The sequence below is a fragment of the Zootoca vivipara genome, chromosome 5 (assembly GCF_963506605.1).
Source record: "Zootoca vivipara chromosome 5, rZooViv1.1, whole genome shotgun sequence".
Taxonomy (NCBI): domain Eukaryota; kingdom Metazoa; phylum Chordata; class Lepidosauria; order Squamata; family Lacertidae; genus Zootoca; species Zootoca vivipara.
Genome location: NC_083280.1, coordinates 61,834,791 through 61,856,855, shown reverse-complemented (window position 1 = coordinate 61,856,855; position 22,065 = coordinate 61,834,791). Strand labels below are relative to the sequence as shown.

Genomic DNA, 22,065 nt, shown 5'->3' with positions numbered 1-22,065 from the left:
GATCTTCATCTGAAGTTTAAATGAAAGGGCTATTGAGAAGTAAGAAGTGATATACAAGTAACTTGAAACTTAGGCACATTTAACTTGTGTGCATTCAGCGCTGAAGCCGCTAGGGTGGAAAAAGGTGGAAGAAAGGGTGCTTGGGGGAAAACACATTGGCAATTAGGGTCGCCAGACTCAATAGAGGACAGGACTTCTGTGCCTTTAATTGCCCTGCTCTCTTTTGAGTCTGGAAACCTTAAAGAGAAACCAGCAGACCCTTTGTTTAATTTCCAAGCAAAGGGTCTGCTGGTTTCTCTTTAAGGTTTCCAGACTCAAAAGAGAGCAGGGCAATTAAAAGCACAGAAGTCCTGTCCTCTATTGAGTCTGGCAACCCTATTGGCAATCCTACCAGCCATTGAACTCAATACCGTATGTTTTGACTACACACAAATTTGGCTTTAGGTGCGATCCCCGCAATGTAACCCCAGTGTAAGTTGAGAGTCGCCTGCATCTCATAGGATCAGCATTTAAGTTTTGTGGAGAAGTTGTCTGGCTGCAGCAAAAGCAACATACAAGAGACCTGGGGTATCTGCCTTCCGAAAGACCCATTCTAATTAGGGAAGCTGTCGTGTTCCCCCGCCGCCACCCAAAAATGTTGCTGTTTGAACTTGCGTTCAAACCATGCAGAAACAAACGGAGGTTGCGTCACAGCAGTGCATACTTAAGGGTTCTGCCCTTAATTCATGAACTGGGACAAACAAGGAAAGCTGCTATGTCCCCACTAGTGCAAACACAGCTGGAGCAGCTATGATTAAAAGAATAATGAGCTAAAACCTCCATCTACATTATCTGAATTGTGACAGAGTAGATACCAATTAACAGTGGGCTAGAGGATCCAGCCATTGATTAGGTGTGCAGGGTAGCAAAGCAATGAAGTGATGTTTATTCTTTTAGTCTGTTAATGTAGTTAGGGAAGACTGGTGATTTACCAGAAAGCTTTTAGCTCCAAGTTAAACTTTGGTGGCTTATTGCTACAGCAACACACTGGCCACTAGAGCTAACAATCTGGCAGATGTTTGCATTACAAAGGGTGTCCCCCCCCCCCAACGCCAGGGAAATTATTCCCATGTCAATTAGAGCTACATCAAGTCCTTGCTAGGAATCATCAGTGAGAAAACAACAGGTGGGTATATCTTTTTAAACTGCTGTTTGACCCTTGACAAAACTTTGTATGTTGCTTTGAGTGCTGCGCTGCAGCTTACGGATGTTTAAAATAAATATATGGTTTTCTCTGTGTTGTGCAGAGAATGCATCTTGGTAGGTATTTGACACCCCACCCCACAAAGATGCCTGCCCCATGCCGTATTTGGGCTGTAACGGTTCCCTACAGTGCACAAGAAGTGTGAGTGAAACCCAGAGAGTTAGATAAGATGAGGAAAAGTGATTGTGCAAGGCTCTATCTAGACCATCATGACAAAGATCCAGTTCCACATTTTTTAATTTTTGATTCATTTTCAGTTTGACAAGGCACATTTTGTGACCTATACAGTGGTACCTCTACTTACGAATCTAATGCCTTCCGAACGCACATTCGTAAGTCGAAAAAAATTGTAAGTCGAATCCCATAAGAATGCATTGGGAGAAAATATTTGTACGTTGAAGCAACCCTATCTAAAAATTCGTAAGTAGAAAAAATCCTATCTAAGCCGCATCCAAGATGGCGGACAGAGCTCCGTAAGTAGAAACATTCATAAATAGAGTTATTCGTAAGTAGAGGTACCACTGTAAGTGCATTTCTCAGTCTCCTTGACCACCTATGGCTCTCTCTCGTGGATAGTGGAACAGAATTTCATAGCAAAAACGGTCTGTCTAATGCTTTGGAGACGTCTTTACCCTCCTGCACCTAAAACCCTGAATGATGATTTATTGCTTCTTAATTACAATTTAATATGGCCAATAAGGTGGCAGCTGATTTATGTTACTCTGTATGAGCATAAGAAAATCTATTTTTGAAAAAAACCCATATATCTTCTCTTTCAGTAGCCCTGCTGAGGATATCTTTGGAAATATACTGCCTTGTGTTGCTGTTTAGGTAGGCAGATCTAATAGTTCAATGCATCAAATTTGGCGCTTGGATCTTCTTGTATTACCTAAACGTTTGGCAGAATCATTTCACAAGGAGATATTTCCAAATGGGTGGAACAAAGAGGTGAAGAAGGGGGGAAAGTCTATTATAGCTACTTACATTCACGAGAGAAGAAAGAGCTAATATATAGGTTACCTTCAGAGCTTGGATACTATGACAAAGCAGCATTCGCCAGTTGGCTCCTGTGTCAGACCAGTAACATACACAGGACGCTCACATTACTTTAACAATCTGTGTACACAACAGTTCAGCTGTATAAATCAACCAGTGTACACTCTTTCACACCAACTTAACACCTGAACATGTGTAGAGATGCCTTGTACCTGTATTCAGTGCAATGTATGAATAAGCCTACAGGTAGACTGAATAATCAGGGACGTGGGTGGTGCTGTGGGTTGAACCACAGAGCCTAGGGCTTGCCGATCAGAAGGTCGGATGTTCGAATCCCTGCGACGGGGTGAGCTCCCGTTGCTTGGTCCCTGCTCCTGCCAACCCAGCAGTTCAAAAGCACCTCAAAGTAAAAGGTAAAGGTAAAGGGACCCCTGACCATTAGGTCCAGTCGTGACCGACTCTGGGGTTGCACGCTCATCTCGCATTATTGGCCGAGGGAGCCGGCGTATAGCTTCCAGGTCATGTGGCCAGCATGACAAAGCCGCTTCTGGCAAACCAGAGCAGCACATGGAAAGCACCTCAAAGTACAAGTAGATAAATAGGTGGGAAGGTAAACAGCATTTCCATGTGCTGCTCTGGTTTGCCAGAAGCGGCTTAGTCATGACGGCCACATGACCTGGAAGCTGTACGCCGGCTCCAACGGCCAATAGAGCGAGATGAGCACCGCAACCCCAGAGTCGGTCACGACTGGACTAATGGCCAGGGGTCCCTTTACCTTTAGGCTGAATAATATAGTGGCTCCATCAGGTCCTTTGACACTACCTTTGCACCAGTTAAATCTGGTTTAGCCATGTTGCAATCCTCATGGCAGCCCTATTAATGCACTAAAAGGAACACCTGTGGGCTTAAAAGTGAAGAGGGCGAAGAGCTATCTGTGCACATCCTGGCATCATAGCGTCTCCATGCACACCTCTCCCTTCCCAGGGAAGACTTCTGCAGGTAAAGAAGTCATCATAGGAAAATCCCCCTCTGTGCACATGTTTCATGCCTCTTGTTTTGTAGTTGGAGATAAATCATTAGTATTTTTCCCAGCACAGTAACTCATAGCATTTAACTATATGCATTCATGGATAAAGTTCTAACTACAGGGGAAAGTTCTGCGCTTGGCTTCCTACAGGCAGGTTCTCTCTTTCTCTCCTTTCCCATTTGGATTATGTGAACATATGCCAGCAGCATATAGAAGTGATATAATCAGTCCTTTCTTCCGCAAATAAAGGGGGGGGGGAGGAAAGGTGGTGTGGCTTTTCCTAGAAGCGCTGCCTGCCTTCCCTGCCAGACTGGGAAGGGATACTTGTTCCTGGCAAGCAGGCAAGTGAGTTCATTGAATCTTCCCCATTTGGATTCCCAGGAAACTTTAAGGACCCTTCCTTCTTGAGGCTCTCTATAAACAAAGTAACACTGCTCACAGAGTTAAGTTACATGATCACAATGCAGGCTCTTTTATTAAGACATTGCAAAGGGCGTGCAATTATTCTTTTATAGCTTGGTACTGTTGACACATGTAAAAGTTTGATTCATGCACAAGTTGCACTCTTCGTCTCTAACCTTAGATGTATGGTTGCAGCGTAACATTAATTAATGTTCATAAAACACTCTGGAAATGAAAATAGACACATCAGGATTAGAGAAGGTTATTAGGAGGATTTCCCATTATAGGAAATTTGTTGTGCGATTCTCAAGCTGCCTATGATTTATCGCAGGGAGGAAAAAAGGAAGGGATGAGAGGTTTGTTCTTTTTAAAACAAATACACCCATTTTAAACCTAAAATCTGAGATGAAATTTCTGTGGAATGAAATTTGGGGGAAAGCTGTGTGGAAATTACTCTGCGTGGGAAACGGCATATTCAGGAATGTCAATACTAAGGAAAATGTGAACTGTGAACCTGAAAGGTCTTTAGTTCAAATTTCACCTCAGCCACAAATTCATTAGCTGACTAATGTATCGATATCAAATTACACACAGTCCAGTTCTGACCCAATTATAGTTATTTCCAATCTCCAGAGCTGTGCCAGAATGACGTGGTCTTTGGAGCCCTGGCTGAGTGGCAGCAAATTCACTACCCAAAATATCTATGCTGGACTTCATGGGTGGACTGGTAGCGATGCAACAGCAATTAAGGAAACCCAGATGGAACATTTTTGATGGCTGTGACCACCTTGGTCTATTGAGAACTTTTCTGCAAGCCTAAAAGCCAGTTAACTTTCTTAAGCAATTTTTAAAAAAAAAACTGAAGAATTTTCAATGGGGTCCAGATATAAAGAAGAAAAGGAGGTCCTACCTCTACCACTGACTTTGCATCCAGTCGAAAGTTGAAATCTCCAAAGACAAAATATGAAACTCTCTCAAACCGCTGATCTATAATTCTGAAAAGGCACAATGGGGGAAAAAGAATTAAATGCAGTATGCTCAGCTGTATGTGAAAGAAAGGAATCTGTAAAGTACCTTCACTTTAAAAACAATACCCAGAATTGTAACTGCAAAGAGATTACTGAAACCCTGCCAAGGTCTTGGTGGGAAGAGGGTCTGCAAGGTGGCGCTGGGCAAGCGCACAAGTTCCTTAGAAGAACTAAGGTAGACTGACAGAGAGAAGAAGACTTGAGGATTGTGGGATCCACTTGGTGGGATCCAACCAAAAACCCACTCCTGGCCACACCAAGCTTTCTTCATTTCAGCATTATTAAATTTAGGGTGGTGGTGGGGGTGCATGTCATTCCATTATTAATATTGTTACAACAATCCAGAATGAGAAATCCTTGTTGATCTACTGAAATTCAGCCAGATACAATACAGCCAGATCTAGCACACCCTTGATCTAGGATGCCTGGAGGAGCCAACCTGGAGGAGCTTCTCTGCCACTGAAAGAAAACATTGATGAGCAGGTGCTCATGTTTGGATGTGTGTCTGCATGTGACCAGATGAGTTTAAAATGGCACCTCTGGTTAAGAACTTAATTCATTCCAGAGGTCTGTTCTTAACCTGAAACTGTTCTTAACCTGAGGTACGTCTTTAGCTAATGGGGCCTCCTGCTGCTGCCGCACCGCCGGAGCACGATTTTTGTTCTCATCTTGAAGCAAAGTTCTTAACCTGAGGTACTATTTCTGGGTTAGCGGAGTTTGTAACCTGAAGCGTTTGTAACCCAAGGTACCACTGTACCTTTTTCATTGCTAGATTAGGCAACAAAAAGCGTAAAGGCTAGCCACTGGTGTGGACATTGTCTCTCGTCACTTAGCCTCAGCCCTCCCATCAAAAATACAGTGGTACCTCTGGTTACGAACTTAATTCGTTCCAGACGTCCGTTCTTAAGCTGAAACCGTTCTTATCCTGAGGCGCGCTTTCGCATCCTGGGGCAAAGTTCGCAACCAGGAGCAGCTACTTCCGGGTTAGTGGAGCTCGTAACCTGAAGCGTTCGTAACCAGAGGTACCACTGTAGAAGCACCAACTGTATCAGGCAAGGCAAACAGCTGAACATAAATAAACCAGCTTCTTGCAGGTGCTGATTGAAGTTCATTATTGTGAAGAAATTTGGAAGTGTAGCCTGTCAAAAAATGTTGCAGTGTCGAGTGCTCCTCTTCAGAGTTCCATCCATGCTATACTACTGCTACTACTATTATTAGTAGTAGCAGCAGCAATATTACTACTAGTATACTCCCCCCCCCCCGAGTATATTCCTTAGGAATGAACTTCAAATTGAAGTAGGCAAATTTGAAAAGAGATTTATGAGATTTTTTGAGGTGAAAAATATTATGATGCTACAGCTTGAGTAATAGGAATATGGTTTCTATGACAGTTTTGATACTTTAAGTTAAACAACGACAACATGTATAGCTTTGCTCCTGGGAAAGCTACCTGTTGCAAAAAAAAAAAACAAGAAACCCTGAAGGCGTGAAAATAAATACATCAAACTGGCCTACTGCTTAGTAAAATAATTTGTGTTAAGATATTTTCTAGAGGGTGGGGCATCAGAATATGCTGCCAGATTAACTCGATCTGCAGCCTTGCTTTGAGTGATCTCAGAGAGATGAATGGGTTTGAACGAGCAGCATACGAAAAGCATGTACTCCTTTAGGTTTTAGCAGTTAACAACTATAAATCTCGACAGCTCATCAAATATCAAATATATTCAGGAGGGTGTTCCCCTCCCCAACTGACCAGGAGAGCTTTAGAAGTGGCTTCATTGTAATCCTGCATTACAATTTCCTTTTGAACATGCCATGAATCAAAATTTCCTATAAAAGGTTGCAATTAATCACCCAATGGAGTGATAAATTTCAATGGTGTAAAAAAGGAAGCAGCCAAGTCATGTCACCAGCATTAATTTAATGTTTCACAGTGGGAGGATCTGATTCTATTTCACATAGTTCTTATCTGATGTCCGCATTGCATCATCAAAAATACTGTAATTTATCTGCAAGACTTACAACCCAATCCTATGACGCTACCACAACCGATCGAGTTAAAGGAGCCCACCACTGGAATGAGGCCACCATTTGCTGCTCCATCTCTTTGGGCTGGTATGACTGCTTGGCAGAATAGATAATGCTGCTGAACCAATGCTGAATATAAGGTAGCTTCCCTTGCCTCTGTATCCTGAAACCCAGGAGAACATGACCACTTCCTCCCAAGTTTCCAAGCACTTCCACTTCATCAATCAGTTCCTCCCTCTTGGTGTGGATCAGGTCCAAGGTAGATGATCCCCTTATTGGTTCTTCCACCTTCTGGGAAATGAAATTGTCAGCGAGGCAATGGAGGAATTTGTCAGACCTTACACTCTTGGCAGAGTTTGAGACCCAACAGATATCAGGGAAGTTGAAGTCCTCCAGGATTATTATTTCTCTCCTTTTTGAATGTTTGGCCATCTGCTCTAGTAAGGCATCATCCAAGTCTTCAGTCTGGCTTGGCGGTCTATAGCAGACTCCCATAGTAAGGTCACACTGTCGTTCCTCTCTCCTACAATTTTTACCCATATACTCTCAATCTGCTTTTCATGCTCCAGGTCATGGATTTCTTCACAGGTGTACACATCCTTTATATGTAATGCTACTATATTTGAGTTACTTGTGACATCAGCAACCAGACTGAGTGACCTAATGCCCTCCAGGGAACAATGACTATTAACATTTTAACTGAACATGCAGGAAGAATAGTCCAAAATGACCATTAGGAAATGCCATTGGGCTGCTTCAGCTGCAACACACCAAACCATGGTTTGTGAACAAGTTTGAAGACCCCCATGCCCACAGTACCTTGCTATGCTTCCATCCCCTCCTTCTCTCCTTAGTGCCTCAGTTCCTTCCCTTTGTTCTTGAATTGAGGAAAAACTATGTTGCTTATAAATCTGGCCGATTAGGTGACATGCCACTCACAGCTTGCTTGTTTGAGTGAAATGAGAAACAGTTGTTTGCTTTAAAGCAGGAAACAAAACCAGAAACAGTGGATCATGAGGGGAAGAAGAATGGAGAAGTGGTTGAGCCTGAGGGTCCTTCTGGCCTTGTTGATGTAGAACCAACTCATGGGTTTGGCATTATGTCTGAATCAGCCCACAGCCAGAAAAAGTGTAATTCTGCCGTTTAGTCTCAACGTTCCATGTTTTTAAATGTATCCGTCACATGCAACATATGCTTTGTGAAGTGTTTCCATAGGTGAATATTCCGGCGGGGGTGGGGGCAAGATGGAAAGCAACCATCTATCACAGTTATGATCCACTTGCTTGCTGTTGTTAGATCTGTGATGGTGCCTTCCCTTCTTGTTCAACAATGATTCACATGCCACATTAAGTACTCTTACTCAGTTCAATATTTGCAGCAACGGCTGTAGCAAATATAAAAATCCATACTCAAAACTGACTAACTTATGAACCATAAAACTGCAATATGAATTCCTGACTTTGGCCCTCAGTAAATTACAAGTACTGCCTGAACTCAACATAACTGAGAAGCAGTCTCCCATGCTATGTCCCATCCACAAATTTCCCTCCACAACTCCAAGACTTGCTTCTCTAAAAAAGAAAAAAAGAGAAAAATTTGAATGAAAGATGAAGTGGAGGGCACATAAACGTTAAGAGGTTGCAGGCAGCTGACCAGTTTATTCCATTATTTATACTAACATGGACATAAATGGAATTTCAGAGTCGCAATGCACTGAAGGAGTTCATTTCATGACAAGGGCCTCCTCAGTTATTACGGTACCTGTAAAGAGGGGGAATGAGTAGCAAGGGGCTGTGGGGCTGCGCTTTCAGTATCACTAAAAGCTTGTGTAGGCAACTAACAAGTGGTTGCTTTTGCAACGGGGAGTTTCATTTGCTCATGGAGTCTTCTTGCGTGACGTAGAATGCTGATTTTCCCGGGTTCTAAATCACTCAGAGAACTCCATGAATACAGCAGTCTCCCCACTGCAGAAATGAAAATTCAAGCACTGCAAAAATAGGGGGCAAGGGGAAAAGTGCAGCCCTGCAAATCCCTTGGTACTCGCTTTCCCCTTTCATGCAAGTAAGCACTGAAAAGGGGTAATAATGAATACAGTACCTTCAAGGCACAGGGAAGAGGGGGGAAGGGAACCTTTCAAATTTATCTCAACGGATGAGACATCATAAAGCGTGCTTGAATAGGAGATTATGCTGATGCTGCTGGTAAAGAAATGGAAGAATTTCTAAATCATTACTCTAAATGGAACAAATCAATAAGCCCTTTAAACACAGATATGCATAATTTCTACTTAAAACTGAACACTACATTCATTACACTGGAATCCCATGCTTCCTCCAAGGTGATTAGGTCGGCGTTACCTCAAATTAATCTCAGCATCCCGTTGAGGAGGATTAGGGGGAACATTAAGAACATACAAAGAGTGCCCAGACCAAAGGCTCATTTAGGCCAGCATCCTGTTACCGCAGTGACCAACTAGATGCCTACGGGAAGCCTGCGAGCAAGACGTAACTGCAAGGACAGTCTTCCCACTTATGCTCTCCAACACCTGGCATTCAGAAGCACCAGCCATTGGCAGCCATATCCTCCATGAATGGATCTAATCCCCACTGAAAGCTGTCTAAGTTGGTAGCCTTGTGGTAAGGAGACAGTGGCCATCCAGAAGCTTCATACCAGAGTGGGCTACTGAAAGCGTACCTCTGTGGCCCACATTTTAGCACTCTCATTGTGGCACTTAATTAAAGCAGAGTCTGGTTTCCAATGGAATTCCAGTTTTCAGGACTTACTTGCAGCCCATACGATGAACTGCTTTGTTCAAGTGGGAAGAATATACACCGGGTGATCAATCACTGCTTTGGGGTTGCATTCATAATCTTACTTTCCAGAGTCTTATCTTTTAAAAAAATTGTTATTAAGACCCACTATCACAGTCACACTTTCACTCAAGTCTGATATGCTTTAAGGTTTGTCAAGCTACCTGGAAACAATTCACCAAGGCTACAGAAGAAAGCTTCTATCTGTTTCTATCTGTTTAGAGTTGGTCCTTGTCTGAATACATTTTGCAAAACAACAATGAATGGATAGATGGATGGAAAGAAGGTCTGGTAAAGGGTTTTTTGGGGGGGGGGATAGATGGCTACTATTGTTCCAAGGGTGGCCAATATTTTTCCTGGTGTTTTAAGTGATTAAAGTTTTACATTAATAATTGAGACTTTACGGCTTTCTTTAACAACAGCAAAACAAAACACTCTAAGCAAATAATTGGCATTTGGGAGTTCAAACCCTTTCAGAAAGTTGTTGTTGTTGTTGTTATATAAAAATGTTGGAGGAATTTAGTTATTTAAAAGAAGAAGTAAGAAAGAGGATGTAGGAACTTTAGACAGCCAGCATTTTACTATTTTGCCTTCAGTACTGACAAGAAATATCAACAACCTCAGATATGCAGATGACACAACCTTGATGGCAGAAAGTGAGGAGGAATTAAAGAACCTTTTAATGAGGGTGAAAGAGGAGAGCGCAAAATATGGTCTGAAGCTCAACATCAAAAAAACCAAGATCATGGCCACTGGTCCCATCACCTCCTGGCAAATAGAAGGGGAAGAAATGGAGGCAGTGAGAGATTTTACTTTCTTGGGCTCCTTGATCACTGCAGATGGTGACAGCAGTCACGAAATTAAAAGACGCCTGCTTCTTGGGAGAAAAGAAATGACAAACCTAGACAGCATCTTAAAAAGCAGAGAAATCACATTGCCTACAAAGGTCCGTATAGTTAAAGCTATGGTTTTCCCAGTAGTGATGTATGGAAGTGAGAGCTGGACCATCAAGAAGGCTGATCGCCGAAGAGTTGATGCTTTTGAGTTGTGGTGCTGGAGGAGACTCTTGAGAGTCCCATGGACTGCAAGAAGATCAAACCTATCCATTCTTAAGGAAATCAGCCCTGGGTGCTCACTGGAAGGACAGATCGTGAAGCTGAGGCTCCAATACTTTGGCCACCTCATGAGAAGAGAAGAATCCTTGGAAAAGACCTTGATGTTGGGAAAGATTGAGGGCACTAGGAGAAGGGGATGACAGAGGACAAGATGGTTGGACAGTGTTCTCGAAGCTATGAACATGAGTTTGACCAAACTGCGGGAGGCAGTGGAAGACAGGAGTGCCTGGCGTGCTATGGTCCATGGGGTCACGAAGAGTCGGACACGACTAAACGACTAAACAACAACAACAACTGACAAGCTGGGGGGATGGGAAAATATTTCAGTTCAGAAAAATGCAAGCCTTCCTAATTCACACTTCCAGAAGCAATATATAAATTAAAGCACAGCTATTCTTCAAAATTTGCATTTTTTTTCATTTTCACAGAAGTTTAGTATCAGATATGGGTGCAAAAATGCGCATATATATATATATATATATATATATATATATATATATGGGAAGTATGCATCTAACATAAAAACTACTATATTGAGGGGGAAATTACAGTATTTCAAAAATCTGTGTATCGGGCAAAACGGCATGCAAAAAAGTGTCTATTAGGAGAAATGTGTGCTAAAATGCTAATGATTTTTCAGGAGGACTTTTGAAAACATAAATCACAAGCCAGTGTAGAAAATGTGGTGAACTGAAATTAACACTGGAATAAGAGGCAGTAGCAAACAAAAATTTGAACAGAATTGGGAGAAATTTGGAAATTATATGAAACAACAATGCCCCGCAATAAAATCTTGGATCCATTTCTAAAGATCGGTACTGGGTGTAAGGATTATAAAATAGAAGGGAAAATGAGTAAAACATAGAAAGGTGAGGGAAGCAGTATCTAACAAAATTTAAGGAGATCAAGAAGCAGACAAGTGGGAGTATACGAATGGGGAGGATAATGTATTTGTTTTGAAGATTTATGAGATATAATTTGTATATGATTTGTTTTAGTTGAATTAGATTGAGTAAGAAGATTGAAGTATGTAATAGCAGGTATGTATTTGTATTATGATACTAAATCTGTTAGGGTTTGATTGTTGTAATTTGATGTAATTTAATTTGATTTGATATGTTTTGATTTGAATCTCAATAAAGTTTATTTGGAAGAAAAATGAAATTAACACTGGAAAACTGATAGAAAACTAAATTGACAGACTTGCCCCTTACTTATACCACAATCCAATGCATGTTTACATAGAAGCAAATCTCAGTGCATTACTCCCTAATGAACACATTTAGGACTGAGGTCTGACTTAACAGTATTAATTTAGTACAACTTTTCTGACTAATTTTCAATACATTAAAGGCTTGCCTACCTATTTCTTCATATGCAAAAAAAGTGAAATGTAATCTTTTAAGTAATTAAACTTTATTCCATAAATGCCACTCAAAATTTGCAGCAAGGTGGTTTAAGATCCATAGGATTTTTTCCCCTGGCTCCTTCAATATGTATTTTATGCCTTCAAGTTCATTTCAGCCTTCCAAGGGAATAATAAAAGACAAGGAGAGATGCAGCTGGCTTTCAATACTTATTCCCTCGGATACTGCAACAGAGATGGACAGGATTTTGGGGAGGGGTGATGGAAGAAGGAAGCAGTTGCGTATCAGCTCTGTGTGTGTGTTGGGGAGCTGCTGAACATGATTCAGTGTGACAAGAGGCACAGTGATCTGGCTAAACCATTTCTCAGCGCACTTTGTAAGGAGGATCAGCTGCATTATTCCTTTAATAGCCATGTCTAATGCAATAGGCAAGCGGGTTTTGTCCCGAGTCAAGGTATCAGCTGCAGGTCAGAAGGTAACATTCTGTTTACAAGATTATTTCCTAAAGCACTTATCTCGCCTTCGGTGTGAAAAGTTGACTTTTCTGTTTGTAAGGGGGCCAAAAGAATTGAGGGAATGGGAAAAATTAGCTACACTGGGCTGGAGCTGAATGCCATCAAGTGGGAGGTCTGAGAAGGGCCTGCTGTGGCTCTCAGCAGGATACCTTATTACCCACGTCATCGCAGTTCATTCAGGCAAGCAGTAACAGTGTCACCAACATTCCCACACAAAGACAAAGTTCTTCACACAGTCTATAAACATGCTTCCCCTGGCCGATTCATCCTAGCTTGACACCAATGAAAAGGGGGTTCTTCTCTCACTCTTTTTTTTTAAATGAATAACAAAACAAAACAAAACAAAAATCCCAACCTCAGGCCAAAAAGGATGAATGGAAGGAGGGAAAAAAAAGAAAGCAGTTGCATTGTCACATATCTAGGGAAGAAACAATTTGGAGGTCAACTTTATTTAATTCTCACAGACACCTTTCTAATTGTACGGAAAACTTGGGAGGCTAAAGATTAATATTTTATCTACTCTCATGTTTATAGGTCTACTTTTCCGAGAGCTGGCAATTCCCACCGTGGGTGTGCTTTGTGTACCAATGAAGGCAGTGACATTAAACAGCGTTGCAGGGTAATTTGATGTTAACAATGAAAGAGGGACGGACACACACACACACACACACACACACGCTGAAAGGACACACACAGGGAAATAATAATAAGCAAATATTTAGTACGGAATTCAAGCACACAAGCAAAGCCATTGAGAACTCAGCAGCGACGCAGAGAAGAGTTTAAACTCTTTTCAAAACATATTTAAAGGGAGCTTTGTAATGTTCTGAAAGTCCCATGCTGCATATTAAATCTGAGGACTCTACTCAGGCAGCTGACATAAAAACGTACCTTGACATCTATAAAGTTGCCTTTATAGAAGAGCATGGCAATTATTTAACTTTAAAAAAAGAAGAAAAGAAATAAATGCTTTAAAGACAAGAAATACTGTAGTTTTGACAAGAGGCCAAACAACACGACCAACTAATTGTATCAATTTGGTGTTAGTGTTTGGCAGCATTTTTGTTGTTGCTGAAACGACTTGTCCTACTTTCAAGTTAATCTAAACTTTGAAGCCAGAGTCTATTTCAATTTGAATCTAGTAAAAAAATAGTAGCCTGCAGTAGGTCTCAACATGCAAGCCGAAACAATTCTTTTCCCATTATGTATCCTCCCTGAAAGGTTTAGAAAGCGGTTGAGATAAGTAGAGACAATAGGAGTGTTTGCATACATGAAGGATGCTAAATCCCCCCCCTTTCAAAATGACAAGAAAGGGATCTCAATGTGGTTCCAGAATGAAGGTCACAGAAAGGTTATCGGATAGAGGATGTTGGATTTTATATTTGCTCTTAATAGAAAGTATAGTTAGGAAGCGTTTTTCAGCTCCAAAGGAAAGAGAATGTTTGGATTAAGAGGCACTAGACTTATATTGCTGAATATAGGGACAAATAAGATGATTAAATGCTTACAGGACTTTATCACCATGCATGAACTCACTATTGAGAAACCCTCTTCTAAGTGCCCACCAAAGCAAAGCAATGCTATCCCTCTCTTCTCTGCCCATGCACCCCCTTAAATTTCATTCTAGGGGTTCCCCCAACCCTCTGGAGCAGATTTGAGGAGGGCGCACAGTGTGAAAAGAGGGCGAAAACGTCTGTTGGGAAAGCAGAATCTTTGTGCTGATGGGACATGTAACTAGAATACCACCCAAAATAGCTAAGGCCACCAATCTCAGGAGCTCAGTATCTAGTCTCCATTGCCTCCTGTTGAAGATTCTGGAGAAGACATCATGAGGTAAGTTCAGATCAGGAAAGCAGGCAGCTGAGGAGGCTGCAGAGCACGAGAAACATTGAATGGAATAAACAAAACCACACATGGGCGACATTCACCCCAGCCACCTTGCAATGACAATGTTAACCCAACTCTCACCCATCAAAAGTCATCTCTCTCTCTCTCGGCAGAAAGATGGGTGCCTTTTTCACAGTGACAGAAAACCTCCGAGAGGTTGGAGGACAGGTTTTGGCATAGCCCTACTCTAGAGAGAAAGGCCGATGAGTAGCAATAAATAAGGGCCTGGAAGTAAAGAGCCACAGGTACAGGCCCTAGTTCAGTGCTAAGAGTGTGTGTTTGAAACCCTGAAGAGCTTCTGCAAAACAGAGTAGACATTACCGAGCGACAAGGACCAATGGCCTGTCTCACTGTAAGGCAGATTACCATGTCCGTAGATGGAAGGAACAGCAGGCATGGCTTTAAAAGGGTATAAGACAAGTTCATGGAGGGTAACGCTTTCACTGGTTACTAGTCATCATGGCGTGCCTAACCCTGGAAGACCACTTGCTGGTAACAGCGGTAAAAATCTGGTTTGTCACTGTGAGAAAGAAGCAGGGTTCTGGATTAGGCAAGTTTTTGGCCTGTCCTACCAGGGCTCTTCTCACATTCTATAGTTCTTTGAATTTCTGAGGAGAACCTTGCCCTGTACTTCTGAACAATCCTACTTGCGACTATGGCCTGCAGAACCCATCTAGAAAGGACTGGCTAGAAACATAAAGGGGAAACATAATTGATGACAATCTAAGAGCAAATGAAAAAGGCCTAATGTAAGTGCTTTCACCGACACGTTTGAAATGTTGTAACACTGACATTAAAAAGCTCAACTTTATCATATTCTTGAACCTCTTGCTTTTTTTTAAAAAAAATACACAATAACCAAAACCTATTAATAATACAAAAAAAAATTCAAAAGGTCAAATAGCAAACAACAAGATGAAAGGTGTTGTCAAGAGGCTTAGGTAATCATCTTAATACTCAGGGCATTTGGCAGCACCGTTTAACTAATATGCGAGTTCACTTTTAATTTCAATATAGTGCCACAGGAACAACAACAAAAGCTATATATTTTTAATTAATTACCATGTCAGCAGATATTAAGATGGCAAGAAAGACCACATCAATAATATATATGTAATTCAGGGAAAGGATTACAAGAAGAGCTATAAAAATCAATTTTTAGAGCTCGAAAACTGGCTCACTTTAGTTGGAACGATATTTCCCTTCTATTGACAAAACCATGATCTTATCTGACACTGACATTCACCTAATGCAATGTTAGATATGTATAATGATATAAGCACTTGTCAATTCTGCTACAATAAAACACAACTCTACTCCTACTGAAATGGGCAAGGCTGCTGTAAGTGAGAACTGTTTTCCCTGGAGAAAGAATGCTTTTAGTTAGGACAGATAATATGTCCACTCTGTCCCATTTTTGCATCCATCTGTGATTTTTTTATTTAAAGAAACCGTACAAAGATTTGTAATTCAATACAAATTTTACATCAATGTTTGTACTTCTAAACCTATCCTAAAACACATATTTTGGTATTGTATTCGTGTGGAATATGAAGATAATTATGCCCCGATCCACCTATTAGCATGAAGGGCAACATGTGCAGTTCAGATTTGTAGGGAAGCGGTTCATTCATAAGAATGATCCTATGACTCAAAAGTCTAAATCTTTGTGCTAAGATTGTCCTGTGGATCCAGACTAACAGCTTTGGTGGGAGTAACTGGATAAGCAGGGTTTTTTGAGGCCAGTTAGTTACTATTCAAAACTCCATGATGCATAATTGTATCTCAGTGTTATATACCTCATGCCAAGTTCAAGAAGAAGAATTCAAAGAAGTTCAGCAATAGGATGATAATCACACCCTCGATTAACTGCCTGGTGCTTCACATTTTCTTACATGGAGATTGTAATATGCAACAACTATCCTTCCTTTCTAACCAGCGGCAGAGGAAGCCGCTCGGGCGCCTGGGGTGAACTGCCCATAGGGAGTCTGCCTGCCTCCTCCCACTCGGCCGCCTTACAACTGGGGGGGGGGAGGCAGCGGACGGACCGTTTGGGTAGTGAGGAGCCTGCGTGCGCCCAGGAGAGATGCATGGCTCGGGCATGCTTCAGGCCCCACGGTGAGTGCTGCCCGGCATTTTGTCAACCCCCTCAGTGGTGACACCCGGGGCGGCCAGCACCCACTGCACCCCCCATCCTCCACCCCCGTTTCTAACCTAAATACAAGAAGAATGAATACCCAGGGAGTTACAGCTACTAATGGCCAGTGCTATTCGTCTCTCTCTCCCCCCCCCCCCGATATTACAAACTGGCTGTGTTGGGTACAGGGAGCTAAGCACATTATTCTTCAAACCGTGGCCTAGGATTGCATTTCTCTATGCACTGCACTATTTGCAGAGTATACAAAACCAGTGTGTGGATTGTGTTCTGTTTCTCTGTGCTATCTGAATAACAAACATTCATGACTTTCTGCCCAGTGGTGTCAGGCACCTATAAAGATGAACTAGTAAAAGACAGAAAACAGATTGGGGGGGGGGAACCAAACATTGATGACAAAACAAAATGTAAGAAGATAGCTAGGCAGCAATCCCTTATTTGAGGGATAAGGTAAAAGTATACCTATTTTAGACCCTTATGAAAATAAAGGAGCAGGAGGAAAGCAAAGAAGATAAAAGTTGAGATGGCCCAATGAGTTTGATTAAAAGTTGTCATCCTATTTGATGTGCTGGGGGAAAAAACCCTTTAAAATTGTAGTGATCTGTAGATCCAGGATGCAACCACATTTGCTAAGTAGCAAGTCCCACTGAACACTGTGGGACTTGCACCTGAGTAAACATGTACTGTTGGTGTCTTTGGCTAGAAGCTAAAATATATCTGACCATTTATTTAAATCTCTGCCAAGAGAGCCTGCTCATGTTACAATTTTCCTGCTTTAAATAATAATAACAACAGCAGCAACAGCAATATAAATAACAAGAATAAAGGAGTATTTACAAACACTCCAGGCCCTCCAATTGGTCAAATGACCCAGATCTTTAACACAAGGTTTGCCTCTGCCTAGAAACGAAGTGGCTTTTCTTCCTCTCATTCAGCTGCAAGTTCTGGGAAAAGCCCAAAGAGAAACATTTAGATCGGAGGGGCCTTTGAGAAGATGTGACAGTTGACTGATGAGCATCCATAAAATGACAAAGAATTGCTGTGTGGAGCCTATGCCTCACATCTCCTCACCCTGGGAAACTAATTGCTTTGAATTGTTAATAGTAACATTATTTTTCTGGCAATCATTTCTTTTGAATACTCAAAATGAGCATGAAACAGCTCCTTTGACTGGACATAAAAGTTAAATGTCCCAATGTTGATCAAATTAACTTCAGCTATGTTACAATGGACTATATTTGTGAGAAAATAATGAAGGTCACAAAGCAGGGCTTTATGCCAAGATTTCACAGTTGTAATGTAAAAATAATTAAAAAAATGTTTCTGTTCAACTAGACCAAGCTACGCCTTTTCTTTAAAACAGAAGGGCACTGTCATGTTCGAAAGGGGGGGGACACCCCCCTACTCTAAGTCACTTCAGGGTGTTTCAGAGCACAACAAGAACAGTCTCTGGCTGGTGTCTCAGCATCCTGGTTGCAACTATAATTTTTGCTGAATGTACCCAAATCCTTCAGTTCTTGCTTGGGTGAAAAGTGTCTTGGTTGAGTTCCTTCTCTCTCCGCTAGAATACAGATCTGATTCAAAATAGCAAAAGCTCTCTGCGATTCAGGGGGAAATGTTAGGAATTGTAAATAGTAGCTATGCAACTTAGTGAAGAGCAAATTCTGTTTCCAAAGCATCTTTCAAAAATTTAACGGGTAATTGTTTTTTTGTTTGGTCAGAAAAACTTAAGAACAGAGCCTGACGGAAAGCGTTTCCATGAGAAGCTTCTGAGGTTTGGTGCCGTTCTTACCATAAAGCTTTGAAATTGCTTTCCAACTGGTAAAGCTATATATATATAGCAGCTTTAAAAAATAATTAAGGGTGCACTATACACCTGCTCTGTTTTTGGAAAATTTGATTCTCTTTATCAATGCACCAGCTTTTTCTCTGTGATCATGATTTTCAGCAGTTTTAACCCCCCAAATGTTAAACTACATTATAACTACTTTATACAACATGTGCCTTTTTCTTCTTCTTTTTGGTAGGTTCAACTCTTTTTATCCACCCTATTTCCCCCCCCCCCTTTAAAAGTTCATTTGCATTTGTTTCCTTTTTGCAAATAATTAAGACGGGAATGCAGCCTATGGTGGTCACTTCAGTCTTGCATAAATTGCTGCTATTAACTGGCTGTTCACACTGGCCAAGATGCGCCTAGCAGACAGGACTGCTTCACTTACTCCCACAGCGACTTAAATCAACTGTGAAAAGATGTTTCAGTTTCATTCAGTGAGGGGTTTAGCTCATTAAACTCTTTTCCTTCTCAGCATTGTTCCCGAAAAGCTTGAACTGCAGTGGCTGTTAAATGCTCTTTAGCAGTTTAAAGGCTTTAGAGGAAAAGACTTATCAGCCTCTGGTTTTAACAGCACTAAATCTGCATTATTAGGGCATGCAGATAAGGGGATTTAAAGGCCTGCCTTGAAAACCTCCTCTCTTCTGTGTTTATCTGGCACTGCCATTGCTCCTGTAGCTCAGCTGGAAATGTAGATCTATGAAGCTTTAAAGGGAGATTAAAAGCCAAGAAAAGAAGTAGTTTCTTTCCTATAGATACTCTCACTTTCCCCTTTCCTACTGTCTGAAGGAGTGATGGCAGACAATGGTCCAAGATGGTTCCCAAAACCTTCTGAATGGGGGCACTGTTGGTGGTAGCATTCATTCAAAGTGAGCTCCAGTGTATTGTCCTCCCCAATCAGCAGATCAGAATAGAGTTTGCTGGTGGCTGCCAAAAGGTTAGCAGTGCTGATGAAAGGGGTTTCCCATTATTCACTGCTCTTACAGAACTCCCCTTTTGTGCCGGGCAGCCCATCATTTCACTACGGAGGTCCGGATCTGCGGCTGGCTGCTTTCTCAAAATGAGCAATCTATGTGAATGTAAGCCCCCACAGTGGTAGTGCCACCTAAAAAATGGAGGGTTTTTCTTCTTCTTCTTCTTTTCCTCCTGAAAAGGCAGGAGAGCTGGGTCTGGTTTTGGCACTGTCACATTCTAATGATATACCGCCATGACATCCTTGACCCGCGGTTAACACTGTTTAGCCCTCACTCTCGCTTGCCGAGGCATTTGTGGAGGGGGTCTAAGTGTCTCCAAAAGAGCTAAAAGGAAACACACAGTGCAAGTTTAAAAAACAATGCAAAAGTGCTTTACAGCTCTGTCAGCTCCTTTAGACCACAAGAAGAGATGGAGGAATAAATACCAGATGGGAAAAAAAGTATGAATAATTATTTCATCTCGAATAATATTATCCTGAAGGAAGCCTAGCTAGTCAGGGCAATAGCTTAATAATATAACATACAGTATGGGGGTGGGGGTGGGGAGGACAGACAGCCAATCATTCTCCAGATGTGGGCTACAGGCCAATTTCCGGTGGACCACCTAGTGCTTGCTGGTTGCTAGGATCTTTGCAAAGAATGCTGGACCAGGTGGATGTAAATCTCTGCCTGCAAAGCACTTCTTAAATTCTTAAGGAAGAGTTGCACCCACAGGATCACGTAACACAGATCTGGCTATGCCTGAACTGGTGTGAGAACCTGAGTATTCTTGCTTTGTTAATTTAGTACGCACGGGTGAAACGATTGAAGTCAGACCACCCCCATTAGAATTAAAAATGACAACTACACTCGTCTATTTCTAGTTCTGGGATTGAGTGAGCGGAAGAACCGTTTGTAGACTCCTTAACCACAGAGGTTGGGGCATGCCAGCCAAGGCAGGACATCAGTCTTCTACCAGACAACTCGCGTAAACTATCCAAGCCCCATGCCAAATTCTCATTCTCTCTCTCTCTCTCTCTCTCTCTCTCTCTCTCTCTCTCACACACACACACACACACACACACACACACACACACACACACACACACATTCTAGCTAGCAACCTCCTCCACCTTGCAGATATGAAAAAGCAGGAAGAACTGGTCAGTGCTAAACATTTAGTTTACCTTTAATACTAAGCTTTATAGAAGGTTTCTAAGTTTTGGGAGGGGAAAAGCAACCAGGGTTTCTAAGACTATTCTAAAAATTATTGCAATTTCCTAGGTTGAAATATAGCCTACAGTGTGAACCAATGTGCAAAGCTAAGTTATAACCAAATATGCACTAACACTGCACTTTGAGTTATGCAAAGGTTATGCAATTAGCCGTCAGAGATCAACCACAGATGCCCTAGGTGGCCTTCAGCAAATTAGCAGTCCACTCTCAGTTTCTTACCTATTATTAGTAATGATATTTGCAGACTACCCTTCAACTTGAGTTCTCAGGGCAACAAACACTTGACCATACCAAATAAAGCACCAGAAATAAAACGATTAAACCCCTATAAAATGAGAATAGCAGTGCATGGCAACAAGAAGCAGAAAAGTGCTTGGTGTATGGAAGACAGATTAAAATATATTGAAAGTATTTAAGATATTACAGGATGCCGACAGAAATCCACAACCACCAACTTTAGAGTTAATGGGATTTCCAAGGAAACTATATCAGTAAGTGGGCTGCAGAAGCAGTATAAATGCTCTCTTTATGCCTAATTTTCTAGCAACTCACATGTTCCTCAGTTCATTGGCTTTCGGGGGGAGGGGATGAAATAGGTATCTGGTAAGTTTGTTAAGGCATAGGACCGGACTGGCACACCTGCCTGGTAGGGCAAAGCTGCATCAAAAGCCTCCCTGCAGCGGCGATGCTGCTGCTAGGAAGCTATTGCTGTGGCTCCGCCCCATCAGATGAGCTGCTGCTGGGACTGGAGGTTCTAGCCCAGGCATCCCCAAACTTCGGCCCTCCAGATGTTTTGGACTACAATTCCCATCTTCCCCGACCACTGGTCCTGTTAGCTAGGGATCATGGGAGTTATAGGCCAAAACATCTGGAGGGCCGCAGTTTGGGGATGCCTGTTCTAGCCAATGGTAGTCCTACTCAGGAATACTATTGCCCTCCTCAGGACTACCTACTCGGTGAGTAGACCCACTGGAATTAATAAACATGGCTAACTTAGGTCTACTGCTTTCAGTGGGTCTACTCTCGAGTAAAACTCAGTAACAACCCTAGATATTTGGCATTTCCACAGTTTGCAATTAAAAATAAATAAATCCTCTGTGCTTATTCATTGCCTGTTCTTCTAGTCCCCTGGAGGTTGGCCACATTTCAAGACAAAGCCACAGCAACGACAATTACTTCGTATTTGGAACACAATGCAAAATGCAGGGCAATAAAAGAAACTAAAAAGGAGAGTGTTGACAACCTACCTGTCAAGTACATAACTGAGGGCCTTATGCCTTATTCCTGAGTAAACCGACGGGCTTGTTTCCCAAGCAACTAAATTGGAAGCATCGTGGAAAAGATGGATGTTTACCAAGTCAAAGGCACTGTGACAAAAGGAGGAGAAGAGAAGTAAGGACATAGGCAAGAGGGAAAGCATTTGATCTTACTGCACTATGATCTTGAGTGACTGCAGATTACGAGCTCTATTT

General features: G+C 41.9%; 1 protein-coding gene across 4 annotated transcripts in view; it reads right to left on the bottom strand.

The window, feature by feature from the left end:
• Positions 1 to 22,065, bottom strand: part of INPP5A (inositol polyphosphate-5-phosphatase A) — a 237,210-nt gene that overhangs the window by 77,591 nt on the left and 137,554 nt on the right. For all 4 annotated transcript variants that reach the window (XM_035137830.2, XM_035137829.2, XM_035137835.2 and 1 more), the window contains 2 exons: positions 21,841 to 21,960; positions 4,579 to 4,663 (listed from right to left, as the gene is read on the bottom strand). In XM_035137830.2, coding sequence (XP_034993721.1) covers positions 4,579 to 4,663; positions 21,841 to 21,960 — 205 coding nt within the window. The remainder of the gene's footprint in view (positions 1 to 4,578; positions 4,664 to 21,840; positions 21,961 to 22,065) is intronic.